This window comes from Miniopterus natalensis, chromosome 2 (assembly GCF_054644295.1).
Source record: "Miniopterus natalensis isolate mMinNat1 chromosome 2, mMinNat1.hap1, whole genome shotgun sequence".
NCBI lineage: Eukaryota > Metazoa > Chordata > Mammalia > Chiroptera > Miniopteridae > Miniopterus > Miniopterus natalensis.
The window spans coordinates 185,504,370-185,532,111 of record NC_142082.1 but is presented as its reverse complement, the minus strand read 5'-3'; the positions used below and the strand labels follow the sequence as shown (position 1 = coordinate 185,532,111).

Sequence of the window (27,742 nt, the reverse complement as noted above, 5' to 3'; positions counted from 1 at the left end):
ACAAAGTGGGCCCGGGATCCAGCTAGGTGCCTATTGGGTTTCCAAGTCCCAAGAAGTTTAGTCGCCCAGGGGGGTGTACGCGCGTGTGGGGGGAGCAGTCGCGTCTCCCGCTTTCGGCTGTGAAGGTGGGACTGCCCCCAGCAGCCCTCTGGGTGCTGGCCCGGGCGCGCGCCCCGCACCTCCGCACCCTCTCCCGCGTCCCCGGGCCAGCCCGCGCGGCGGGGGGACAGCGGTCTCCGCGCGGCCGTTCTGCCGGCGAGGGGCGCGGGGGGGCTGGGGCTCGCCGGGCGGGGAAGAGCGGAGCCCCGGCCCCGCGGTTAGCGGCCGCCCCGGGCCCCCCCAGCCCCGCCTCTCCCCGCCCGGCCCCCTCGGGCCCGCCCCCCAGGGAGACGGGTGGGGAGGCTGCGGGGGAGCGGGGCCGGCCCCTCCCCCACCCCACCCTCCCCCCGCCCCCGCGTCTCCATAGCGCTGCCCGGGCGCGCACCTCCGGGCCAGCTCCCCCCGAGGCGGAACAATACGCGGCCGGGCCGGGGCTGGGCGGGGCCGGGGGCGGGGAGAGCGCGCCGAGGGGGCGCGGGCGAGCGCACCGCGGGGCAGCAGCCGGCCGCCGGGGTCTGAGCGGCGCGGCGAGACCCGGCCGCTCCCGCAGCGCAGCCCCCGCCCCCCGCGGGCCCGCCCGCTTCCCACGCCGGCCGGCCGCGCGCGCGCGGGAGCCACCTGGAGCCGCCGCCGCCGCAGGTTGGTGCGCGGCGCCCTCCCGGGACGCCAGGAGGAGCCATCTTGGAACCAACTTCGCAAACTTTCGCAAAGTGCTCCCGAAGTGGAAGCTGCGGGGCAGACAGGGAGCGCGGCCCCCGGCGACCCCGCCCGGGCCCCCGGAGAGGCGGGGCGCGGGCCGCCCCGAGGGCCGGGCGCCGGGCGCGCGGGAGCCGCCCCCCGGCCGCGCCGGGTGGATGCGGAGCCGCGCCGGGTGCATGGATTGTGCTCCGGAGCCCGGCTCCGGGCCATGGCGCCGCGGCCGCCGCCCGCGCTGCTCCTCCTGGCCGCAGCCGCCGCCCTGCCGCTGTTGGGGCTCCGAGTGGCCGCCTGGGAGCTGCGCGTGCCCGGCGGGGCCCGCGCCTTCGCCCTCGGTCCCGGCTGGACCTACGCGCTGGACGCCGCGCGCACCCCGCGGGCGCTCCGAGAGCTGCTGGACGTGAGCCGCGACGGGCGGCTGGGCGGGCGGCGGCGCGGGCCGGGCCCGGCGCCCCGGGGCTGCGCCCGCCTGGGGGGCCGCCCGCTGCCGCTGCTGGTTCGCCTGGCCGCCCGCGGCGCCCCGACGGCGCTGAGCCTCCGGCTGCGGGCGCGCGCGCACGGGCCCGGCTGCGGCGCCCGGCTCCGGCAACGACGGGCCACCGGAGCGGAGCTGCGCGCCCGGGCTGTGCTCACGGCGCCCGGGCCCGGCGCTGCGCTCTGCTTCCCGGCCCCCGGCGGCGGCGGGGCCGCCCTGCACTCGGCGCTGGCGGCCCTGACCACGTTCCCGGCCTGCCGCTGCCCGCGGCTCCCCGGGCGCCTCTGCCCGCGCGGCCCCGTCTGCCTGCCCCCCGGGGGCTCGGCCCGCCTGCGCCTGCTCTGTGCCCTGAGGCGCGCGGCCGGCGCCGTCCGGGTGGAGCTGGAGCTGGAGGCGGCCCTGGGGACGCCGTCGCCCTCGCCGCCGCCAAAGCTGCCCCAGGCCCAGAGCCGCGCGGGGGCGGCGAGGCGGGCCCGGCGGGGCGCGGGCGGGAGCACGAGCCCTCAGTTCCCGCTGCCCAGCTACCAGGTGTCGGTGCCTGAGAACGAGCCGGCGGGCACCGCGGTCATCGAGCTGCGGGCGCACGACCCCGACGAGGGCGAGGCGGGGCGCCTGAGCTACCAGATGGAGGCGCTGTTCGACGAGCGCTCCAACGGCTTCTTCGCCATTGACCCCGGCACGGGCGCGGTGAGCACGGCCCGCCCGCTGGACCGCGAGACCAAGGACACGCACGTGCTCAAGGTGAGCGCCGTGGACCACGGCTCGCCGCGCCGCTCGGCCGCCACCTACCTGACCGTCACGGTCAGCGACACCAACGACCACAGCCCGGTCTTCGAGCAGTCCGAGTACCGCGAGCGCGTCCGCGAGAACCTGGAGGTGGGCTACGAGGTGCTGACCATCCGCGCCACCGACGGCGACGCGCCCTCCAACGCCAACATGCGCTACCGCCTGCTGGAGGGCGCGCGCGGCGTCTTCGAGATCGACGCGCGCTCGGGCGTCGTGCGCACGCGGGCGGCCGTGGACCGCGAGGAGGAGGCCCGGTACCAGCTGCTGGTGGAGGCCAACGACCAGGGCCGCAACCCGGGCCCGCGCAGCGCCACGGCCACGGTGCACATCGCCGTGGAAGACGAGAACGACAACTGCCCGCAGTTCAGCGAGAAGCGCTACGTGGTCCAGGTGCCCGAGGACGTGGCGGTCAACACGCCGGTGCTGCGCGTGCAGGCCACGGACCGCGACCAGGGCCAGAACGCGGCCATCCACTACAGCATCGTCAGCGGGAACCTCCGGGGCCAGTTCTACCTGCACTCGCTGAGCGGCAGCCTCGACGTGATCAACCCGCTGGACTTCGAGGCCATCCGCGAGTACACGCTGCGCATCAAGGCGCAGGACGGGGGCCGGCCGCCGCTCATCAACGCCTCGGGGCTGGTCTCGGTGCAGGTGCTGGACGTGAACGACAACGCGCCCATCTTCGTCAGCAGCCCCTTCCAGGCGGCCGTGCTGGAGGACGTGCCGCTGGGCCACTCGGTGCTGCACATCCAGGCGGTGGACGCCGACGCGGGCGAGAACGCGCGCCTGCGCTACCGCCTGGTGGACACGGCGTCGGCCGCGGGCGCCGGGCCGGGGGCGCAGGACGCGGCCGCCTCGACGGCCGACTTCCCGTTCCAGATCCACAACAGCTCGGGCTGGATCACGGTGCGCGCGGAGCTGGACCGCGAGGCGGTGGAGCGCTACAGCTTCGGCGTGGAGGCGGTGGACCACGGCTCGCCGCCCATGAGCTCGTCGGCCAGCGTGTCCATCACGGTGCTGGACGTCAACGACAACGACCCGGTGTTCACGCAGCCCACCTACGAGCTGCGGCTCAACGAGGACGCGGCGGTGGGCAGCAGCGTGCTGACCCTGCGCGCGCGCGACCGCGACGCCAACAGCGTGATCACCTACCAGCTGACGGGCGGCAACACGCGCAACCGCTTCGCGCTCAGCAGCCAGAGCGGCGGCGGCCTGGTCACCCTGGCGCTGCCCCTGGACTACCAGCAGGAGCGTCAGTACGTGCTGGCGGTGACCGCGTCGGACGGCACGCGCTCGCACACGGCGCAGGTCTTCATCAACGTCACGGACGCCAACACCCACCGGCCGGTCTTCCAGAGCTCCCACTACACCGTGAGCGTCAGCGAGGACCGGCCCGTGGGCACCTCCGTGGCCACCATCAGCGCGGCCGACGAAGACACGGGCGAGAACGCGCGCATCACCTACGTGCTGGAGGACCCGGTGCCGCAGTTCCGCATCGACCCCGACAGCGGCACCGTCTACACCACCACCGAGCTGGACTACGAGGACCAGGCCGCCTACACGCTGGCCATCACCGCCCGGGACAACGGCATCCCTCGCAAGTCCGACACCACGTCCCTGGAGATCCTCATCCTCGACGCCAACGACAATGCGCCCCGCTTCCTGCGGGATTTCTACCAGGGCTCCGTCTTCGAGGATGCCCCGCCGTCCACCAGCGTCCTGCAGGTCTCCGCCACCGATCGGGACTCGGGCCCCAATGGCCGGCTGCTCTACACCTTCCAGGGCGGGGACGACGGCCACGGCGACTTCTACATCGAGCCCACGTCCGGCGTGATCCGCACCCAGCGCCGGCTGGACCGAGAGAACGTGGCCGTGTACAACCTTCGCGTCCTGGCCGTGGACCGGGGCAGGCCAGCGCCCCTTAGCGCCTCCGTGGACATCCAGGTGACCGTCTTGGACATTAATGACAACCCCCCCGTGTTCGAGAGGGACGAGCTGGAGCTGTTCGTGGAGGAAAACAGCCCCGTGGGGTCCGTGGTGGCGAGGATTCGTGCCAATGACCCCGACGAGGGCCCCAACGCCCAGATCATGTACCAGATCGTGGAGGGCAACGTGCCCGAGGTCTTCCAGCTGGACCTGCTGAGCGGCGACCTGCGGGCCCTGGTGGAGCTGGACTTTGAGGTCCGGAGGGAGTACGTGCTGGTGGTGCAGGCCACCTCGGCGCCCCTGGTGAGCCGGGCCACCGTGCATGTCCGCCTGCTGGACCAGAACGACAACCCGCCGGTGCTGCCCGACTTCCAGATCCTCTTCAACAACTACGTCACCAATAAGTCCAACAGCTTCCCCACCGGCGTGATCGGCCGCATCCCAGCGCACGACCCCGACGTCTCCGACAGCCTCAACTACACCTTCCTGCAGGGCAACGAGCTGCGGCTGCTGCTCTTGGACTCGGCCACCGGGGAGCTGCAGCTCAGCCACGACCTGGACAATAACCGCCCGCTGGAGGCGCTCATGGAGGTGTCTGTTTCTGGTGAGTGGCCCTTGGGGCTCCTGCTGGGCCACCTGGGGAGCTGTGGGGACCTGCCAGGGGCCTGCCCAGCGTGCCGGGGCGCATTCGGGCAGGGCCCAGGCAACACTTTGGGGATTTGTGGCCTCCGGTTGGATGGTCGGATGCGGCAAGCGGGAAGGGGGAGGTGCTCCCCACCCCGCCGAGGGAGTGGGAGGGACGCGAGCACCGCTTCCCTCAGCGTTTTTGGCTGGGAGCAGGCCTGGGCTTCTTCAAGTTCAAGACCAGGGCTTCCTGGCTCTTTCCCCACCTGGCTGATGAGGCTCCTGGGTTGTGCATTTAAAACCTGGTCTCGGGGGTTATCTGCGTCATCTGGTTCACTTGGGACGCTTTGCAGTCAGCCGCACACCTGTCTGGAAAGATCAAAGGTCACTGCCCATCACATGTGCCAATTAGTTCCCGGGCGGGACCGTTGGAAATTGCCGGATGGGTCCCTGAGTCACCCTGTAATGCGGCTGGAGTCAGTTCCCTCGGTGTCTCTTTTCTGTCTCCTCCAGATAATAACAGTCGGCTGCGTGTGCTCTCTGTGGGAGCCCTTTGAAAAGCAGAGCCCGTTTGATCTTGGCTGCAGGCTTCTCGCTTGGGTGTTACTTAGAGGCCTGCCCAGGTCGCCGGTGGAGCCAGTGTGGGAACCCAGCTGCCTGCTCTGGGGCTGGAGGTGGGCAGAAGAGAGAGGACTCTCTGCCCAGCCAGCCCAGTGCTTGGCAGCAAAGCGCTGGCCCCCATGTGCCCGGCATGGCCTGCGGGGCTGGGGAGAGGGAGGGAGACCAGGCTGGGTGTGGGATTGGAGACACACGGAAGAAGGAGGGATCTGGCGGGGCGCAGGGAACAATAAAGGGACCCCCAGCAGCTCCTCGAGGTGCCTACCTGTGGATGTGACCCGTTGGTGTGGGCAGGTGACCTTAATTATCACCAAGAAAGGCTCGGGTCGGTGGGTCAAGTCAACGTTTCAGATCAGTCTTTCTAACAATAAATTATTAGGATACGCTATCACCGTGGGAGCCCTGGGAGCATGAAAAAGTTTATTTTCTGTCCAGTTTTGTTTCCACGGTCGACTGTAATTCTTTATACGCTAAGGGAGGGCAAAGCAGACAGGTCCTGGTGGTTTGCTTGTAAGAGGACCTGGACCCCGCGGTCCCGTTCTGAAGTGACGCGATGCCTCGGTGCCCACTTGGGCAGTCGAGTCTGTCTCCAGGTGACTGTTTCAGGTTTTGTGAGGTTGTGTGTGTGCAGAGCCCCTCAGGGAGAACTGCCAACCAGGGTTCGGGCTGCTCCAAGCGGTGACATAATTTTTTTGGAAAGTCTCTTTCCTGAATTCCATTTGCCTTTCTCGCTTCTTTATCTGCTGGATAAAGCCGAGAGGGGACCGCAGCCCTACAAACAGGACTTGGCAGCGTCCTCGGGGCTGATTCTGCGGGGCGCGGTGCTTCATGGGAGCGGGCGCGCTGGCATCAGCCAGGCTTTGCGTCTGTCTGGGGCGTCAGGAATGTGAGCCCCCCGTGTTGGCCGGATAACAGGGTTTAGGGCGGATTTCATTCAAAAGGGGTTAGTTCCTGAGGGCCGCCTGGCCTGCGTGGCGGGCCCCCAGCCTCGACCACAGTCGGAGGTGGCTTGGGGTAATTGTCCCAGGGATCTGGGCTCTGAATTGTAGTGACACACCCTCGCTGAGTCAGGCACCGGGGGCTCACGTGTTGACTCCCCCAGGTAATAATGAGGACCTTTTACTGGGTGTCACGCAGTTTTCTATAACCTGTACTTACACTGTCGCTGAATCTTCTGGTGGCTGGGGGGTGAGTTGTGTTTGGCTGCTGCCCATTTTACAGATAAAGAAACTGAGGCTCAGAGGTGTCAGCATCCTCAGGGCTACACAGGAGTCCAGGTGTCCAACCATGATCCAGACAAAACAAGCCCCCCCACCCGCAGCCCCATCGCTTACCTGGGACAAAGTTTTTGAGAAATGACTTGCTACGTGAATTGTGTCCATGGCGAATACTTCCTTGCTCCGGTTTAAAGTAGGCACCTTTGGGTGCCGTGTAGTAACCCTCAGACTACTTGACTCCGATTTCATGCCCCGAAGTAGCGAGTCGCTATAAACTATAAAATGTGTGATTCCCAGCGGCAGAGCCCTGTGTGGAAAGAAAACAAAGGGCAGAGGTCAGCCCCTGAATTAACCGGAGTCGAGGCTTGGGTTTTATTGGGGACGGCGGGGAGAGCTGTTGTTTAAAACTCCTACACTGTTTTCAGCGAAGTGCTGTTGGCTCCTGTTTTACAGCCATGCCCGAAGCCTGGTCCTGCTGCCCTGGAGGTGCCAAGGGAACAGCCTGGATTAGGTTTTGTGGGCTCCAGGCCAGGAAGGGCGGAGAGCCTCCCGCCCTGCTGGGAAGGTGCCCTGGGGTGGGGGTGGGGGGCTCTGGGGGCGGGGGCCCTCCCACAGTCCTTCCCACTGGGAGCAGATAGTGTCGATGGTTTTATGTAGCCTCCCAAGGACCAAACAGTATTTGAAAAAATTTTGAATTCTGAATATAGTCGAATTCCAATAGCTGCCATTTTGGGGTGACATCCAGCCACACAAGGTGTTTCTCTACCACGTGACAGTTTTGAATGAGACTTGAAGTTTTGTGGTCGGGCCCTGGCCGGTGTGGCTCAGTTGGCCGAGCGGCGTCCTGTGCACCCAAAGGTCGCCGGTTCCGTTCCCGGTCAGGGCACATGGCCAGGTTTCGGGTTCGATCCCGGTTGGGGTGCCTGCAGGAGGCAGCTGATTGATGTTTCTCTCTCACGTCAGCGTTTCTCTGTCTCTCTCTCTCTAAAATAAATAAAAGCATATTGGAAATGTTTTCCTTGTGGGAGGGACTTTTTACCGTGAATGTTTAGAAACCGCCTGAATGTGAAAGCGCTTGGCTTGCCACCCGGCGGGACCCCGAGCGCTGGGTCCTCGCCGCAGCCCCCCGGGGGGTGGTGTTTTGGTGACGTTGACGTTGCTAATCCTGCGGGTGCAGCGCCTTTGCCGTGCCTTGCAGAACGTGGCATTGGGTAGGAAATGTCCCTGCATTTGTGGGTGGGGTGGACCTAGGGACCCGGGGAAGCAGCACTTGCGGGGTGAAGACGGCTGGTCGCTGCGCCGTTCAGACACGTCGGGAAAGGCCTCAGCGGAGCCGCGGGCGTGAGTAACCCCCGCCGTTTGCTCTGGTGCCGGCTGCCCGGGCTCGGTCACGTTTCAGAGGGATTTGCCTGGTTAAACACAGGGTATCGTAGGGGCTTTTAAATAGACGACTGCAAACAAGGAAATGGGAGGTGGCCCTTGCACCGGTGTCGACCGGGCGGGACCGGCGTGCGGCGTTTTGTGTCTGACTCCCGGCGGGGCCGCCGCAGTGGGTGAGCGGGGCTCTCCCGTGACATAGTCAGGGGCTTTGGGCCCTGGTTAACCATCCAAGGGCTTCGGTAGCTCTGGCGATAGTGGCCTAACATACTTTCAGAAACACTGGCTCGGAAACAAAGGAGTGTTTGCTTGTTTACTTAGCACCTACTGTGTGCCAGGCCTACTGTGTGTGAGGCCCTGGCCTGGAGAGCCCTGTGGCCCATCTTGGAGGTTGGGTGGAGACCGACAATGGATAAATGTGTCCCTAGCGGGGGGAACCAGGGGAGGCTGGCTGGAGGGTCTGGTAGGGGGTCAGGGGAGCTGGGGGCCGAGATTGGGGTGGTGTCTGAGGCTCCGGGCAGTGAGCAGGGAGGGGAGGGCCTGGCCCAGCTCCGGGCTGAGGAACACGGGTGAAGGAGGGGGTTGTGAGGTTAGATGGTCAGATGTAGAGGCGATGTTGGGGTTCACCACTGACCACTCCGCGTGCTGGGATCCCCCCAGGCGCTGCCTGTCGGATCTCAGGCACCCTTCTGCGGCAGCCTCGTGGGGAGGCTTTTCTGTCACCCCTCCACCTCCTGGGGTCTGAACCTGGGACGGGCTTCTGAGCCACGTTTTCTCAGGCCACGCTTTCCAGGATAAACGCCTCTAGGAGCTGTGGCCCCGTGTCCTGTCGGGTGGAACGGACCTGCATCAGAGCTGGGGCAGGAGACACCGAGGGCCTGGGCTCCCACGCGGGGGGAGAGTGGGGTCCTGGAGGGGAGTCACCAGGGGCAGCCGGGGAGCCTGAGGACAGAGATGGGATGCGGGTGAGCCAAGGTGAGAGCCGGAGTGGTGGGGGGCTTGGGAGCCCCCTGGAGGAGCAGAGGACAGGGTCGCTGGGGTGAGCGAGGCCCAGAGGGGAGGCAGGGTGGCCCTGGGGACATGGGAGCCAGGGGGGACCTGGGCTGAGTTGAGGGGGAAGATGCATTGAGCTGTTAATGTGCACAACTATTCCAGCCCGTCCTCGACTCTACCTGCCTGTGCAGATGTGCACCTAGTGGGCACCTTTTGGGGTCACTGGACATGGGGGACAAGTCTCAGTGGTAACTGTGAGCCTGTGTGGCCAGCTGCGTATAGACCGGGATGGGGAAGGGGGTGGGGACGGTGGCTCCTGCTTCCTGTTGAGGCACAGGACAGGGCCTGTGATGACAGAGCGGGAGGGCCAGCGACCATGGGCACACACCTGCCCCTGTGGACACCCGAGAGCAGGAGCCTGTTCGGGAGCCGGCAGGTGGGATGGACGGTGGGTGCCAGGCGTTGGCAGCGGCGCCCGTGCCCGGGGGCATCGTGCGGTGCAGGGCCACGGCCGCCACCCCTGCCAGCACTCAGAGGCGAACGGTAGATTTTATCAGGTGGGGCAGAGAGTATGGAAAATACTCCTGCGTTTGGCGGGATTGCTCTCGGCTCCCTGCCTTCGGGGAAGTCGTTTTCTGGTTTTTCTTCTTGGCTTGTAACCTGAACACGTAGGTTCATACGGAAGCCGGGTGTTAATTAAATTCCTGAATGGGGGGGTCACGTAGGCCTCTTGCTCTCTGCAGGTTTGTTTGGGAGGGGAACCAGGTGCCCTGGGGAACTGCCGGAGGGTTGGGGTCCCAGGCTACAGTAGTCAGGGAATCACCCCGTATTTGTGGGGGGCGATGGGGGTACACACAGTAGGTGCTCAGCCAGTACCTGTGGGTCATTTATGGAACGAGCCGGAGGAGTCCTGGGGGGCTCCACCTGCCGAGGCCAAGAGGGAGCCAGTGTGGAGACAGGCCCCCCCGCCGCCCTGCCGGTCCCCCGTTTGTTGCTGGGGCCTTGGCTCTGGGTTGACGGTACAGACGTTTTTTAGGAACACTGCAGTGGTGTTGGCTTCGGGTTAGAGCTTGCGGACGGCTGGGGGATCAGCTCCCGTTTTGGGTGTGACCATTCTCAGAGCAGGAAGGCCCAGCCCCTGCTCTCCTGCTTCAGTCGCTCTGGTGGGCGTCTGCTCTCCTGACGTCCTCACTGGGATGACGGTTTTGAAAGAGCCCCGGTCCTGGGACTTGCCAGTGCCTGTGATGACTCGAGGGGGACAGAGTGGTCCCCCGTGGGTGGCCTCGGGTGGCCTTCTGCCAGTAGGTAGGAGCTTGTGTGACCACCTGCTCTCAGATGGCGCGAGGTATGTGGGTGCAGTCGGGCCTCTGAGCAGTTTCCGACTGGGCCTGGGTGACCCCGTGACTCTGGCCCCCCGCTTGCTGGCCTGCCCCCAACCTGTCCTTCGCCTGTGTCTCAGTGAGAGCGTGGAAACCCCCAGTCCCCTGTGCCTTGTGCCCACTCTGGGGCCCAGGGAATGTCATTGCCTCTGACTACTGTCCCTGCCCCTTGGCCTCGCCCTCCGCCCCCTCTGCTCCCCCGGGACTTTCAGTCAGGTGGTCGGCCGGTGCCTGACCTCTGCAGACCCTGGAGGCTGCAGCGGAGGAGCCCGGCCTCAGAGCCGAGGGCGCACCGGGTGGTCACATAACAGGACAGTCACCACAGGGCGCTGGTCTGTGTGGTTCCCCTCCCCAGGCACCTGTCCGGGGTCTGCCTGCGTCATCTCCCTCCGGGGAGCGGGGGTGCAGCCAGGCTGCAGGGTGGGGGACGGGGTGCCCTGGGGAACTGTCCCCGAGTCTCTGCAGGGTCTCCCGTGGGGGGCTACAGGTGTGTTACAGGAAACTGGAGTACAGGAGCGGTGCGCACCGGGTGCAGGCAGGGGCGTTGGGTGGCAGAGCCGGGGCGGGGGAGGCAGACTGAGGAGGGGCCCCCACCAAGCAGCTGGCTGACGCCCTCGAGGGGCCTCCCAGCTCCCAGAGCACAGGTCCTGCTGGCCTGGGAGCCGCCCGCCTCCCTTCCCTCCACCCCTCCCGCCTGCCATCAATCAAAACGCTTCTGTTCTAATGGTTTGTTTTCACTGCTAGTTCTCTGTCTTTCTCATCTGCTCACGATTTTTAAAATGTCTAACCTAAATGATACTTGGTTAAGGTAAACTAACCAGCTAATTCAGATAAGATCGTGTGCTGTGTTAGCGTTTGGAGATAAGAGCTCTCTCGCAGGGCAATAAACTTTTATCAGTGAGGTGACTGTCGAAGGACCGTTTTCCTAGAGCAAAGCGTGTAGCTGCCCGTGGCCGGAGACCGCCACACGTGACACGGTCCCAGCGGCTGCCCGTGGCCGGAGACCGCCACACGCGACACGGTCCCAGCGGCTGCCCGTGGCCGGAGACCGCCACACGCGACACGGTCCCAGCGGCTGCCCGTGGTCGGAGACCGCCACACGCGACCACGGTCCCGGCGGCTGCCCGTGGCCGGAGCCCGCCACACGCGACACGGTCCCGGCGGCTGCCCGTGGCCGGAGCCCGCCACACGCGACACGGTCCCGGCGGCTGCCCGTGGCCGGAGCCCGCCACACGCGACACGGTCCCGGCGGCTGCCCGTGGCCGGAGACCGCCACACGCGACCACGGTCCCGGCGGCTGCCCGTGGCCGGAGACCGCCACACGCGACACGGTCCCGGCGGCTGCCCGTGGTCGGAGACCGCCACACGCGACCACGGTCCCAGCGGCTGCCCGTGGCCGGAGCCCGCCACACGCGACACGGTCCCGGCGGCTGCCCGTGGTCGGAGACTGCCACACGCGACACGGTCCCGGCGGCTGCCCGTGGCCGGAGACCGCCACACGCGACCACGGTCCCGGCGGCTGCCCGTGGCCGGAGACCGCCACACGCGACACGGTCCCGGCGGCTGCCCCCTGGCGCGTGGAGAGAACGCGGGTTTCACTGGCAGTGACGCCTGGCCGCACCCCCTCGTGCCGATTGCTGACGCAGGTCAAGCCGCCCCCCTCTGGGCCTTGGCGTCCCCAGTGAAATGGGTGGGGTGGTCGCGGCCAGGACCCCTCCGGAGTCCTCCCCTGTCCATTCCGTTGGGTAAGGATCAGAAAGTCAGAAATTTAGCCGAGGGGTGTGGCTGTAACTTGGGGACCTTTTTCTTGCCACATACATCACAGCTGCTGAGAAATTACTTCATTTAAAAGCTGTTACAAAACATCTGCAAGTCTTATGTCTGATGAGGGATTAGTACCCGGAATATGTAACGAACACCTGCAATCCGACAACGGAAAAACCAGCAACCCGATTAAAAGGCGGACCAAGGACTTGAATGGACGTTTCTCCAAAGAGGCCAACATGCTCCCGGAAAGGTGCTCAGCGTCACCGATCGATGGGGAAACGCAAATCAAATCGGAGCCACAGTGAGAGACCGCCTCCCGCCTTTGGGGTGTCTGTCGCCAAAACAGCCCGAAACCGGAAGCCGGAAATGCTGGCCGGGACGTGGGAGGGTGGAGCCCTCGCTCGCTGGCGCGAAGAGAATGGGGCAGCCGCAGCGGGCCCGGCGGGATTACTGCTAAATCACTACTAAACGTGGAATTAGCGCAGGGTCCAGGAATCCCGCGTCGGGGTCGCGCACACCGGAGGGTAAGAGCGAGGTCGCAGACAGAGGTTTCGCACCCGCCCGCTAGCAGCGGGATTCACGCAGCCGAGCCCTGGAAGCGGCCCAGCGCCCGTCGGTGGAGGGCCGGAAGCGCGCACTGTACACACGTTGCCCGGCCGCAGGGAAGGGGCCCTGACAACACGGGGACATCGTGCTCCGTGAACCAGGCACAGAGGACGAGTGTGTGGGGCTGTGGGAGGCCCCGGGGCAGGGTCGGGGGCACGGACAGTGCGTGGTGGGCGCCGGGGGCCGCAGGGGAGGATGGGGACGTGGTTTTTAACGGGGGGCAGAGTCTTTTTTTGCAAGAGGAAAAGAGTTGTGGGGCCGGCTGGTGGCGCGGGTTGTGTAACAGTGTGAATGTGTTAATGCCACCAAACCGTAAGCTTAAAAATCATAAAAATGTTGAGTTTTGCGTATATTTGACCGCAATAAAAAATGTTAACCAACGAAACTGCTCCGGCCGGGCAGGTGCCGGCCGCGAGGGGGAGGCGCCCCCGCCGTGTGACGTTGGGGCGATTTTCCCAGCGAGGCCGCCTCGCCCGCCCCGGGACGTCCCCGGAGGCCCTCCTGAGGGGCTCAGCCTCGCGGTCTGTGCCCGTCTGGACTCTGTCTAAACCCTCAGCTGTCGTGTTGACGTCGCGAACAGCAAGAGGGGCGGGTGCTTCAGTTAAAACGTTGCGTCGGACACGGGAAAGTCTCTCTGGTGTTTAACCGTCTATTAGAATGTGGAGCGGTGAGCATCTACCTCCGTTTAAAAGCCCCGAGCGGGAGGAAGCCCCCTCGCTGCCGGTGCCCAGGGGTCCCCAGTGACTTGAGCCCCCCCGGGAGCTGGGTTCGAGGCTGGGGACTCGGGCCGGAGGCTGGGCCTCAGCAGCAGGCTCGGGGGAGACCCTGCCGTCTGTGTGGCTGGTGGGCTCCGCGCGCCCAGCCCCACCCCACCCCTTCCCCAGCCAGGTCTCGGGTTCAATACCACTCGGTGTGTGTGCTGGTCCGGGCGTGTTTTTGTCGGCATTTTAACACGATCCCCCTTGTTCTTCATTTGTATTAGGTGAAAGTCACACAATATAACGTTAACCTTTTTACAGCGAACAACCCAGTGGCGTTTGGGACGTTTACAGTGTTGTGTGACCCCCCCCGGTCTCGTTCTAAAGTATTTTTGTCCCCCCTCCAAAGGAAACCGCATACCCACTACCACCCCCGCGCCCCATCCCTGGCAGCGCATCTGCTCCTGTCTCTGGAGTCGCCCGCCCTGGACATTTCAGATCACGGGAGCCACAACGCCGTGGCCTCCGTGGCCTCGAGAGGCTGCTCGGGAAGGAGGGGTGCAGAGTGCGGGCGTCGTCCACAGGAAGGCGGTGCATGGGGCGTGGCCTCTTCCGAGAGGACGGCTGTCCCCGCCTGAGCCTTCATGCCAGGTGACACCGCCGTGGGCGTCACCTCTCCAACTCGGCCGTCTCTCGTAAGCATGGAAAATTCTCTGGTGTGTCATTTCGAGTCCCCCCCAGACCTTCAAAGAGGAGAGGATGGGAAAGGTCCAGGTTTATTGCTGGGAGAGGTTTCCCAGGCCCCCGGGCAGGCGGCCGTCGGAGACCCGCGTGCGCTCAGGACAGGATGTCAGTGCCGTGAGCTCTGCGCGTTTGCGTCATGGGGGCACCGAGATGCCCGGGAAGCAGGGCAGGGGCCGGGCGGGCACAGAGAGCCTGGATCTGCCACCCGGCCGGTGCCCCCTCGTGTGAAATAAGGCACTGGATGGGTGTGTTCCAGGGGAACCCGGGCGGGGGGCCCCGGAGGCAGGAAGCCAAGGCTCAGGGCCGGGACAGCTGCCGAGGCGCAGGCCGCCCGGGAGGCCCGTTTGTTTGCGGCGGGAATTCTGTTTCCCTTCTCTTGCTCTGCCGCCCACCGGCCTGGCCTATTTTGAACTCAGAGCAGACTTTCAGTGTGAAAACTGGACCGAGCTCCTTCAGGGTCCAGACTTGTGTCTGGCGGCTCCTTTCTCTGCAGGCGGGGAAACTGAGGCAGGGGCCTGGGGAGGGGTGCTTGTCCCTCTGTGCACTGACCCACCGGGCGAGGGTCCCCCTCGGCCAGGACGCTCTCGATTCTCCTTCCACGGAACCTAAGCTGAGGAGGAGACGAAGCGCCTGCTTTCCCGTGATTTGTTCCACGAGGTCATTTGTGCAGAACCGTCAGAGGCTGCTGTGTCTGCAGCTTGTGACAAGGGTCAGCCACTTCCACCGCCTGGGTTTCTGATTCCGGCGGCAGCCCCGTTCCCCGCGTTGCAGTTCGCGGGACGTCAGGTCCACCAGGCTGGGCCTGTTAATGTGGACGGTCAACCTCACGGCCGTCAGGTTCCAGAACGTTCTCACCTCTCCCAAATCAGATACTTTTTTTTTTTTTACATTTTAAAATCTGGTGGTATTTTCCAAACTGAATATTTGGTTTATTGTATCGGTAGTGACAAGAGATCAGGATTTACCTGTGCTGGTGGGTCAGGATTGGCTGCTCTTAGCAGAGTGGAGGTCAGCTGTCCATCTGGTGGGAAGGGGACAGCTGTCCAGCCTCATTGTCATGGGCGTGGTGGCGTGTGGTGGCGTGTGGCAGGAAGGGCTGGGCTGGGCTGCAGCTGGGCCTCAGGTGTACCTGCGTGTCTGCAGGGGACCGAGCCTGAGGCTTCTGCCCCAAGAGCTGGAAGCACCACCTTTGGGTCTGTGTCCTGACCCCTCACCTGCCACCTCTCAGCCACCACTAGAGTCACCGGCTGGCCCAGTGTTCCCAGGACTGAGGGGTCCAGGGTGCAGGCCCCAGTGCAAGTGCTGGGAGAGTCCTGGGCTAAGCAGGCCAGCTGGTCACCCAGCCTGACAGCCCCTTTCCCGTGGCTGACACTCGGGCCTGTGGTCCGGGGCCCACAGTGGGCACTGACGGGTGCCCTGTACCTGCCGCTTGCCTCTGTCAGGTGTGTCTTCTGGAGAGTTCACTTGTCTCCTCCCCTCCCCCATGTTGTCCTAAGGGCTTCGTATTTGCCCCCAGGCCCATCTCGCAGCGTAGCTCCGGCCCCTTGGCCACCTCCTGCCCTCCACCTGCCCTTCGCCGGTGCGGGACCTGAGGCTTTATGCAGACTTCACACCCTGTTCCTGCCTGGAATTCTGCGCCATGCCCACCCCATCCCATCTCCCAGGGCCTCAGCCACAGCTCTGGCAGCACCGGCTGCTGAGGACCTGGCCTGGGACCCTCCCTTGGGGACTTGATCCTGGGATAAATGCCAGGTGGCAGAACCCAGCTCGCTGTGCCGGCCCCGGCTGCCCCGGCTGCCCCCTGGACGTTTTGTGAACCCCGCACTCATCCCCCGTCGGCCCTGCTCCTTCCGCTGTCCCGTCACCGCCTTCCTGTCAAGGCCTCGTACTTCCCGGAGCCCCGGCTAAGCGAGGGTCCTTCCTGGGAACTCGGGGACCTGCTGGTCCCAGAGCCTGGTGGCCACTGACCCCCTCGGTCCCGTGGGGCTCCGGGAAGTGCCGGGTGAGGCCAGTCCAGGCGGCTATTTCCAGACAGGGCGGGTTCGGTGCTTGACACAGGAAAGTCTCATTCTCTGAGGTGCCCGCCCCACTCCCTGCTTTTAAAAGGCGAGTTTTATTAACCAGATGGACCGGCCCTCGTCCGTCCAGGAGGCAGACGCCGCGCACTGGGTGTCTCAGGCCGCGAGGGAGACGCGGAGGGGCTGTCCGCTCCCCTCTGGGCCGCAGGCTCTGCCTCTGCACCGTGGGCGCGGGTGTCGTCACCTTCTCTGAGCTGTTCGTGCCACCGGGGTTGGGCCTGGTCAGCGGCTTAGGACATTCCTTTAGCACAGAAGTCTCCTCCCAGGACGTCAAGGATTTCAAAGCAAACCCAGCCCTGGCCAGTGTGGCTCAGTGGTTAGAGCGTCAGCCCTCGGACGGAAGGGTCCCGGGTTCGATTCTGGCCAAGGGCACGCACCTCGGTTGCAGGCTCGATCCCCGACCCCGGTAGGGACGCATGCGGGAGGCCACCAATCGATGTGTCTGTCACATCGATGTCTCTCTCTCTGCCTTCCACTCTCTCTGAAAATCAATGGAAAAATTATCCTCGGGGGAGGCTTAAAGAAATAAAAGGAAAAGTAAAATAAATAAAATAAAAACAAACTCATTCCAGTGCGGGGGGGGGGGGGCGATGGCAGGGATGGTGGGGAGGGGTCCTGCCGGGCACCATGGGAAAGCCTTGGCCTTTGGCACATGCGCAGCGGAGACCACAGCAAGGAGGCACCCTGGGGGCCCCGCCTCACCGGGTTAGGTGTGGGACAGCGCCCCTGAGTTCCGGAGGCGACGCAGACTCGGGCTGTGGGGGTGTCAGTGGACGCCAGGCAGCCCGAGTGATCTGGGCCACTCCCCGCCGGGCTGGCAGGCACAGGCAGGCATCGGGCGGGTGGGGGCTCCAGGCGTCTCCTGCAGCAACTTGCACTCGCTGGGTGCGTGGAGATGACTCAGGTGGCGCCCGGGCTGAGCTCTGACTGCGAGGTGGAGGCACTTTCCTGGACTTTCGCTGCTCTTGATGCTGGCGGGCGGGGGGTTGGGGCAGGACCATCGAGTCCCTGGAGTTAGGGCCCAGCGGGTGGGAAAGACCTGGGGTCAAGGTGAGAGTCAGCTCCATCCTGCAGGACCTGTTCCCCGGGGGGCTGGGAGGTGAGGGAAGGGCAGACGTGACAAGTAAAGAGCTGGGACAAACAGCAGATGGGACGGTGACAGTCTTTGTTGTCCACAGGGAATGTGACTAAACTGTCCTGTGGCTCTGGCCCTGGGCGCACAGTATCTCCAGCCAGTGTCTGTGCGGGGGACCTGGCCTGGGGAGGGAAGGAGGGACTGGGCTGGATGGATGGGCTGCTGCCGGGGGAGGTGGGCTCTCGGTGGTGGAAGAGCGTACATCCCGGCGCCCCCCTGGGCGGCGTCTCCTCTTGGGGATCCCCCCGGTCTCAGGCAGGGGACAGGGCTCCGTGTGTTCAAGCGGGAACCTGGGGGCACCGTCACCTGCATTTTCGTGTGTGTGTTTTGTGTCATTGTCCCGGACGTGGGTGTGGGCGCGGCTGACCCGGGCGTCCTGAAAAGCCTTGCCCAGGACCCTAGGTGGGGGCTGTGTTTGAGCCTAGGTTTTATTTTCTTGTGGATTCACAGACTGTTTTTGCCCGAAGTGACCAAGGACACTGTTTCCCGTGTGTTGTCCGATAGGTAGGGAGAAAGTCGGCAGCTGGACACGCATCCCTGGGGGGCCTCCTGTATTCCGGTCACGGCTGTGACACTGGGTCCCGGGTGGCCTGTCCCCGGGGTCACTGACCTGAGAGCGTGGTGTTGAGTGGCAGCCGTGGTGGTGGGAACCCGGGTTTGAATCCAGGTCCGGGGGTCACTCACTGTTTCAGTGGCTTCCTCTTTACCCCATGGATGAGGGAGGTGTCGCCCCAGGGTTATGGGGTGGCCGAACCCAGGGCACCCAACACTGGGCAGGTGAGGTCAACAGCAAATTAGTTTAGTCACACGTGCTCACAGGATGGGACAGGAGGACACCCCAGGCCACGCGGGGCCACGGGGGCTGCCCTCAGGAGCACCATGGCCACCAGGGCCTGTGGGAGGCAGACCTGTGGTGACAAGAGGGAGGGGTGGCCCTGGTTCCTGCAGGAGGAGGTGGCAGGGAACAGGGGTCCACCACTCAGGGAAAAGCAGGGTGAGGAGGGTGGCCTGGCTGGGGACCTGTCCTGGTCCCCATGGTGAGGAGGGTGGCCTGGCTGGGGGCCTGTCCTGGTCCCCATGGTGAGGAGGGTGGCCTGGCTGGGGGCCTGTCCTGGTCCCCATGGTGAGGAGGGTGGCCTGGCTGGGGGCCTGGTCCTGGTCCCCGTGGTGAGGAGGGTGGCCTGGTCCTGGTCCCTGTGGTGAGGAGGGTGGCCTGGCTGGGGACCTGTCCTGGTCCCCGTGGTGAGGAGGGTGGCCTGGCTCGGGACCTGGTCCAGGAGAGGGTTCAGGGACCCCTGGTTAGGCTGGTTGAAGCCTCTTGCCTTCAGGAACCCAACACACAGACAGGGCGTTAACTTTCAGGGTCCCCGAGGGTCACCTGTGTGCCTCCCTTTCTCCGTCTGTGAATCCGGAGCCCCCGCTTCTAGCTGGAGCTTTCAAGGACAGATCACTCTCTGAGGGCCTGGTAAGAGCAGTTGCCATTGTCACCACTGTTACTGACGGGACAGCCGGAGCCCCTGGCAGCATGGGGCTCCCCCGCTCTGCGCTGGCGCGGGGGCCAGGCCCGTGGCAGCTCAGGGACCTCAGGACGGAAATGACTTGTGCTTCCCGGAGGAACAGGACACCGGGCATGTCGAGCAGAATTGAAACCGCTGACACGGGAAGAAAAGAGCGGAACCCGTCACTCCACAGCCCTGTGGCCGGGACCAGGGCCCGGGCCGCTCTTCCCGAATGCCCGGGCCGGGCGGTGAGAAGACACGGCGCTTGTGTCTGATCAGAGGAGACGCTGGCGGAGCCCGCGGTGCCAGGGCTGCAGGCGGGCACTCGGTGCCCCATGTCAGCGGGAACGGCGGCTGGTCCTGGTGCCGCCCCTCACCTGGGAGGCGCCCTCCTGGCCCCTGGCTTCTCCACCAGCCCCCCTCCCTGCCCCCCCGTCTGCCCTCAGCCCCCCCAGGTGCCCCATAATGTCTCGCTCACTCTAGAAGGTTCTGGCCCAGAACCTTCCCCCATCCCAGGCCCAGAGACAGGCCCTGTTCTTTGTGTGGTTTGAGTCCGAGAGGCAGGCGCTTTCCCCGTCATCCGTCGGAGGAGCGGCCAGTGGCCGCTCACCTTCCTCCTGCCAGGGCCAGGGTTGCCACGGCGATGCTGCCCCCTCAGCTTTCCGGGGCACCTCTGGGGCCATTGCACTGAAGAGCGGTCCCTTTGTGCAGGGACAGTGGGGCCCTAGGGGCTGCTGTGTGCCCTGCTCGCTTCAGTCACCTTCGGGGGACGCCCGGGAGGGAGGAGCCGCGGTCTCCGTGGAGTGGGCCTCGTTTCCTGAGCCGGTTACGCTTGGGTCCCTCGCTTTTAGAGTCGCTCGTTTACTTCACACCAGAAGACTAGCTTTTATGACTTCGGCTTCACGGGCCAGAGGCAGGCTCTGAGGACGGCCACCGGGAGGGCGACCTCTCTGCTGGACGCCGAGGGCTCAGGGCTGCCGGCGACACGTGTGCGCAGCCTGCAGCTGCCCAGAAGCCTCCTGGAGGCACAGGCCTGGCTCGGCCCCCTGTGCCCACGGGCGGGGCGTCGGGCTGCTGGGGGTGGGGAGGACACTCCAGTCCTTCCTGCCTCATTGGAGGGCCCACTTAGCCAGTAGCCTGCCTGGGACAAGAAACGAAACCAGAGGCCCACTGGGTTCCAGAACCTTCGGGGACACGGGGGTTGTGGTCACTCTCTGAGCCGCACCGGTGGCCGCCGCCTGCCCTGCTGTCGTCTTGATCTCTCCGGTGCCCAGACAGGGGCCGTCTCGGCCTTTGAAGGCCGGTTCTCGCACTGCGGGTGTTGGCTCTGCCCGTGGGAATGTGCTGTTTATAAACTGCGAACATACTCGGCCCTCGAATCTGGCGTTTCTCAACCCCAGACGGACCCAGACTCGCACGGCTCATGGCGGGGGGGGGCCGGGTGACCTCGAGCAGCGCGCCTCTGCGGTGGGGTCAGCAGTGTCCTCGTCCAAAGCAAGCTGGGGAGGAAGGAGGCCACCGTGAGGGCGGCAGGGGTGCTCGGAATTTGGCAAGTAAGTGAGGCCCTTCGGCGAGGGGAGGGGGGAGGAGGGGCCCCGGGTGTGACAAATGCCACACAATAAAGGCATGGAGGGGCCGCAGGGCTGGGGGCAGGTGACCGGGTGACAGAGTGACCTAGCAGATGACAAGAGGAGAGAGAGAGCAGAGCTCCCTGCTGCTCCGAATCCCCTGTTCCCAAAGGCACCCTCCCCTTTCCCCTCCCACCCGGGTCCCCCAGCACAGACACTATGTGTAGCACCCGCTGGGCACACAGCGTGGGTGCAGGAGTCCCTAAAAGCACAGCCGCCTGCCCTCTGGAAGCTTCCGTCCAGGGGCCGATTGGCGCCCAAGGTCAGCGCGCTGCTGTGGCTACAGCTGTGGAGGCGACTGAGGGTGAGATCAGGGCGCGAGGGGGTCTGGGGGGGTGGGGGAGGCTTTCTGGGTCCCGACCGTAACCTGCACAGATGCCGGGGGGGAGGGCCCTGCCCGAGCCCCCCTCCTGGGGAGAGAAGGGGGGTGAAGTGCATGTGGAGCCAAAATCTCCCGGAAGAGACGGTCACGGAGGAAGCGTGGGAGCCACGCGGGCCCAGGCGTCAGGAGGTGCTGCTGGGCCGAGGCCGCCCGGGGGCCTCCCCCTGCTGCTGGGGGACCGTCCCCACCTGCAGCGGGAGCCTCTGGGGATTGATCCCCCCCCAGGCTGGATTCCTGGGTGAAGGGTGCCCTTCCCAGGGGTGCAGGCATGGAGCCACCAGGGCCTTAGTCCTGACCTAACTGAGCCGAGTACATCCGGAGCCTGGACGTCACCAGGGGGAGTCTCCCCAGGGACGGGGCCTCCGGAGGGGGTGAGGCAGAGACGGGGCGTGTCCTGGAGCTGCCCTTGGCGTGGACGTGTCCAGCGCAGCCCCTCAGGTGCCGAGCGCGTGCCCGGGGGGTCCCTTAGCCAGCTGGCCCTGCCCGCCCCTTAGGGAGCGTCATCTCTGAAGTACTTTGTTTCCGATGTTGGCCCTGCCCCTCCAGTGTCCAGAGTGACAGGGAAAGGGTCGGAGGAGGGCAGGGGAGCGTGGGGCTGTGACCGTGGGGTTCAGGCATCGCTTACCCGGTGACCCGGGGCTGTCACTTAACGCCTCAGAACCCTGGTTTGCTCACCTGACCGACGGGGTGGGGTTCCTATGTCACAGGCGTTTGCCGAGCGCCCGGCAAAGCACTGACCTTGTCGTCTCGGCTCCGGAAGAGTCGTCCTTGTCTGTGGTTTCAATAGTAGTTTTCCCAGTAAAATATCTTGTTTTCCATTGAGCGGTTGTCTGAGCAGCTGAGAGAAAACGTGGTGAACTTTCTTTCCCCCGCGTCTCAGGACAGGTGAGCCACGGATGGCGGGGACCCCACCGGCCTCCCGGGCGCCTCCGGGAACCACGGGGACCGGGGCACTGATTGAGTCCAGGAAGCTCCTATTAGGCCAGAAAAGATTTAAAAATGCTCAGAAGTCCTTTTCGGGGAGCCGCTCTCCCCGTTAACGGAAAGGTGCGCTCGGTCGTTTCTCACTGGAGATGCTCCAGTATCAAGGGGGGGGATTATTTTAAAAACAAGGGTTTAGCCCTGTCCAGTGGCTCAGTGGTTAGAGAGTCGGCCCTGCCACGGAAGGGTCGTGAGTTCAATTCCCCGTCAGGAGCACCTACCTCGGTTGCGGGTTCGATCCCCGGCCCCCGTCGGGGTGCGTGTGGGAGGCAGCCAGTCAGTGTGTCTCCGTCAGGCCCATGTTTCTCCCCTTCCTTCCATCCCTCCCTTCCACTCTCTAAAAATCAATGGGCAAAGAGGGTTAAAAAATAAAATAAGCCTGGCCGGGCGTGGCTCGGCGGTTGAGCATCGACCTGGGATCCAGGTGATCGGGGTTCGATTCCCGGTCAGGGCACATGCCCGGGTTGCGGGTTCGGTCAGTGACTCTCTCATCATTGATGTTTCCCTCTCTCTCTCTCCCTCTCCTTTCCTCTCTCTGAAATCAATAAAGATATATTTTTTAAAAATAAAAATAAATAAGTAACAGTTTAGTTCTGCCCCTGTGAGGGTCTCGAAACTGTGGTTAAGTCCGTGGCATGTCACGGGGCGGGTGAGGGGATGGGTTGTAAGTCGGGTCCGCGCCAGCCACTCGGTGAAATGCAGCCCCTGCCGCCCGGGGCCAGTGCCCAGTCCTGCCCGACACCGGGACCGGGCACGTTGCGGGTCTCATCCCGCCCTGAAGGCACCCAGCCGCCCGGAGTACGGCTCGGATACGGTTAGAAAGTACATTTCAAGAAAAACGGCATCAGACGTCGGAGGGCCGCAGGCCACTGTGGTAAAGCCCCCCCAGATCAGCCAGCGCAGGTGTGGGCCCCGCGACCTCTGTTCTTTTGTGACACTATGGGCGTCCTTCCCGCCCCCTTTGGAAGCTGGGATTCCCCGTCATTTGGCCGGTGGCCTTTGTGCTGGGCTCCCATTTAGCCTGCCCCGTCATCTGAAAAAGCTCAGAGCCATTGTCCCCGAGGTTACTCATCAACCGGGCCGCCTGCCTGCGAGGGACGGCCCGTTTCCACGGCTACCGCCGCCGCTGTGAATGTGATCCCCGCGCTTTGGGGGAGGGGCTGCACGGCTCCACGGAAAGGGCATCTCCAGCGGGCAGGTGAAACCTGGCACCCGCTTCTGCCGCCGCATCCCCGAGAACTTCCCTTGTGTCCCTTGTGTCCCTCGGGGGCCGTGAGCCCAGCTTTCCTGTTGGGGCAGAGCCGGGGGTGGGCGAGGGGCTGAGGGGGTCACGGCAGGAAAGACGGGATTCCAGGAAGGATGGGCCTGGTGTGTCCTGGAGGGAGGCAGGTTTTGGTTTTGGGGAGGGGTTTGCAGGCCGGAGGGGCTCAGAGGGCAGCTCTGGGTTCTGAGAGGCGAATGCAGAGGATGCCGGGAGGGTGTGGGGCAAGGGTGGGCCGCTCAGGGGCACGGAGACCGAGACAGACTGAACCCGGTCGTACAGGTTCCCGCAGAGACCCCGGGGTGGGGGGTGGATGGAGGCCTGGGTGTGTCCCAGTCTTGCAGTTATAACAGGTAGTGACTCCCCTTGGGACGGAAGTGGGTTCCTGTGCCAGGGCTTCTTGGAGTTAGGTATGCAGAGCGGATTCGATGCCGCAGAGGATCGCGTGTTTCCATTTTGATGAAACGACCAAATTGCCTTCTAAAAACGCATCCCCGGTGGACGTTCTTGCCACCAGCCCAGAAGCTGGTTCATCTGTCTTCCCCCAGCTCGATGTTATCGTTGCTGAAACGCGTCCAATCTGATGGGTAAAGTAGCCCATTGTGTCGTTCTGGCCGCTCGCTCCCTCCGACTCGCTCTCTCCGACGCCTCCGAGGCGGGGCTTCTGTCCACCGTTTGTGACCATTTGCATTTCTGCTGAGACCTGCTGGTTCCTAGTGTTTCCAGGCGGTTCCTGGTTTGGGGTTTGGCGTTCCCAACCCGGGATTAGAAGAGTGTCCCGTGCTTTAATTTAATGTTTTCTGCAGGCTTAACTTCTCACTGTGTGTGGCTCTTTACGTTATTGAGTTAATTTGGGGGTGAAGGGCTAGTGTTCCCAGCTGTTTCAGTACCTTTTATTGGCAGAATCGGTCCCCCTGTCCTCGACATGCCACCCTTGTCACAGAATGCAGAGGGCCTGTTTCAGTCACTGTCACTCGACAGCCTGTTCTGAGAGCTCGTGAAGGTTGTTTCCTCCCACTGTGCTTTTTTATAACTTCAGGCTGTTCTTATTGTTTTCATCTTCTGTGTGAGCTTAGAAAATACTTTACAAAGGTCTGCTGAATATTGAAAAATCCCATTGGAATTTTGGTGAGAACTGAGTTGTGTTTATGGGCTGTGTGGTGTAGATGAGACCTTAATGAAAAAAAGGGTCTTTGCAGACATAGTCAAGCTACGGGTCTCAAGATGAGATGACCTCAAGTTAGGATGGGACCTAAATCCATTGACAAGTCCTAAGAAGAGGGGAAGACACACAGACAAGGACACGGGAAGATGGAGGCAGAGACTGGGTTGACGTAGCCCGGAGCCAGAGGTCCCCAGGGATTTCTGGCCACACTAAAAGCCAGCTGAGAAGAGCCATGGAACAGATTCCCCATCAGAGCCTCAGGAAGGAATCTCCTGGGCTGGCCCTGGACCCAAGACTTGTGGTGACACTAGTTGTTGGTAATGAGTTAGCTCACTTTCGGCAGCTTATGAAAACTTAAACACCCAATGTTCTTCACCAATCAGTGCTTATTTTAGCTTCTACTATTTGCCAGACTTCACTCTCGGTGCTAGTATGCAACATTGTACTAGAAGCCTTAGCCAATGCAATAAGACAAGAAAAAATAGGTATAAACATAATGCTGTTGTTATTATATAAATATAATATGTAAATAATAACACTGCTATTATTCACAGATGTGTGGTTACATGCAAGGAAAATTCAAAAGAACATTCAAATAGGATTGAAATACTAAGTGAGTTCAGCAAGGTTGTTGGACACTTGAGTAATATGCGAAATCAAATATATTTCTGTGTACCAGCAGGAAATGGAGATGAAATGAGATATAATATTTTTGGTAGCATAAAAAGATCAAATAACCAGAAATAAATGTAATAAAACAGACATAAAACTATAAAACATTATTGTGAGAAATTCAGGGAGATTTAAATAAGTGTGGAGATTAATCATGTTCATGGGTTAGAAGACTCAGTATTGTAAAGATGTCACTTCTCTCCAGGCTGTTGTATAGATTCAGTGTAACACTATCCAAAACCCACATGATTTTTAGGGGAAATTGAAAAAATTGACAAGCCGATTCTAAAATTTACATGTAGATATGTATACAATTTATAGATAAAAACATAGATAAGTTTACATGTGTAAAAACATGCTAATTTACAAATAAGTTTTATATGTAAACAAAATTGTACATAAACTTTACATGTAAATAAAATTGGCCAAGAAGAGCTGAGGCAACCTTGGAGAAGAGCAAGGTGTGGGCCCAGGGTCTGCTGGACACCAAGGCTCTTGGAAAGCCATTGAAATGAACAGGGCCTGCCAGCCGCCAAGGATCACCAAGCAGGCCATTGGAATCCACTAGAGAGCCCAGAAAACAGACTCTCCATGTTTAAAAGTGCAGCCAATCAAGTGACCAGGAACTAAAGAGTCCATGGAGCTGAATTACGCTCCGTGAGGAGGATTCTGGGGCCGCCTTTTCCCCTTGAATATGCCTCATTCTGAATATGCTCTTTGACCTGTCTTACAGTTTACTAACTTTCTCACCTGCTGGGCCTAATCTCTTCTCGAACTCATCTAAGTCCAGCAGGCCCTGCCCCGATGGCGACAGTCCTGTGCAGCTCTCACATGAGGTTCTCCCAGGCACCTGGGCACCCAGAGGTCAGATCACCTCCCCGCCCAGGTTATCACCCTGCCGCTGAACAGGTGCTGGGGCCCAGCCGCCTTTCCAGGGAGAGGAGCCACCCCCCTCCCTTCCTCCCTGTGGGCAAGAAGCAGCGTCCACAGACCAGAGGCGAGGGCTCCCGTGTGGTGGTGGCGCCCTACTGGCTGGAAAGGATTTGGTGTAGTCTGTTTTCTTAGATACCCCCCTCACCCCCAGGAAATTTTAAATGTTTTTCCATGTTTATTACGTCGGCCTTTTAATCCTAATACAACGAGCTGTTTCTAGTCTGAAGGAACACACACCAAGGGAGGAGCAACACAAGCCGTTGGCTTTGAAAAGCAAGGGTCAGTTACGTGGCCGAGAAGTAAAGCGGTGATTTCTCTCTGTGGTTGGGCGTGGTGGGGAGTGGGCGGGCCCGTTGCTCCTGGACAGATGTGGCTTTGCATTTCCTCAGGTCATTAACCAGCTGAGTGACCATGGGCAAGTCACTTAACCTCCTGACCCTCTGGGGCTGGGTCTATAAAACGAGGGAAGTGGAACCTACTTGGTAGGAACGTAGGGTCTTGTGGAGGGTGAGGGTGGAGGCTCGGCGGGCGCTCAGCGGTGGGCGGGGTGATGGGAACCGGGTGGCGCTGGGGACCTGGGTGTGTCCGGGGAGGGGCAGGGCAGTGCCTGCGGGAGTTTGGTGTGGATTTTTCTGTTGTTTTAAAAGTGAACCCTGCCCCCAGCTGCCCCTGTGCACTCACACCTGCCGGCTGCAGCACCGGTCCTAGAAGCGGCCAGGGGAGGCCACCCGGCGTCGCCTCTGCTCGGTGCATCGCCTCCCAGGTCACCGTTCAGAGGTATTTTCTGAGTAAAATGAAATGGCCCAGAGTCCACAGGTGAGCGAGTGTCTTTGGCTTGTCTCTCACTGTGACATGAAACGTTTAGACCGAGAACAGGAGCGTTTGGATGGAGGCCGCGGGTAGGGTTTCAGGAGCCCAGCTGGGTGGAAACCTTTCCAGGGGAGCCTGGAAAATCTCTTCTCGGCTCCTGTCTCGTCAGAGATAAGTGAGGGTGCAGGGCCCTGGGAGTCCGAGGGTCTCTCGACTGGCGTAGCCGGGACCCCGCACGCGCTCTGTGGCCTCTGAGAGCGTCCTCAGGACTGGCTCATGCACATACACGCGTGCACACGTGCAGGCACCCATGTATACATACATGTGCGTGCACGATTCACGGGGGCTTCCATGGGCGCCCCACGTGCCGTGTTTCCACCTTGCTGCGCACAATAGCTCGGTAGCCAAGTCTCCCAAACACGCCTGGTACCCCAGCCTCCAGGACGTCCCCGCGTCCCTGCTGCCCCTTGAGGCCGAGTAGGGGGTTCCTGGGCCTGTGGTGTAGCTCTGCCCGGAGCGGGAGGGAGGGTGCCACAATGACCATTGTCACAGGTGCAGTGATGTGACGGACTGCTGCCACCCTGGAGCACGTGGTGACCACAGACCTTCACCTGCCAGTGCCCCGTCCTGCAGCTGAAGCTCAGGGCAGGCCTCTCTCCCACCTCCCACCAGCACCCTGGGTGTCCCTCCCCCACCTCCCATCAGGACCCTGGGTGTCCCTCCCCCACCTCCCATCAGCACCCTGGGTGTCCCTCCCCCACCTCCCATCAGGCCCCTAAGTGTCCCTCCCCCACCTCCCATCAGGCCCCTAAGTGTCCCTCCACCACCTCCCGTCAGCGCCCTGGGTGCCCATTCCCCCATCTCCCGTCAGCACCCTGGGTGTCCCTCCCTCACATCCCATCAGGACCCTGGGTGTCCCTCCCCCACCTCCCATCAGCACCCTAGGTGTCCCTCCCCCACCTCCTGTCAGCGCCCTGGGTGTCCCTCCCCCACATCCCATCAGGACCCTGGGTGTCCCTCCCCCACCTCCCGTCAGCGCCCTGGGTGCCCCTCCAGCACCTCCCGTCAGCGCCCTGGGTGCCCATTCCCCCACACCTCCCACTCTCACTCTGGACGTGCCCCTAGGGCACTTTCCACACTGTGATTGTCTGGGGCCCATCTGTCACCACACCTGCTGAGGACGCCCGGAGGGC

General features: G+C 62.9%; 1 protein-coding gene across 1 annotated transcript in view; it reads left to right on the top strand.

Moving 5' to 3' along the window:
* The first annotated feature begins 1,006 nt into the window (after nucleotides 1–1,006).
* Nucleotides 1,007–27,742, top strand: part of CELSR1 (cadherin EGF LAG seven-pass G-type receptor 1) — a 105,745-nt gene continuing 79,009 nt past the window's right edge. The window contains exon 1 of the mRNA XM_087814985.1: nucleotides 1,007–4,586. Coding sequence (XP_087671111.1) covers nucleotides 1,007–4,586 — 3,580 coding nt within the window. The remainder of the gene's footprint in view (nucleotides 4,587–27,742) is intronic.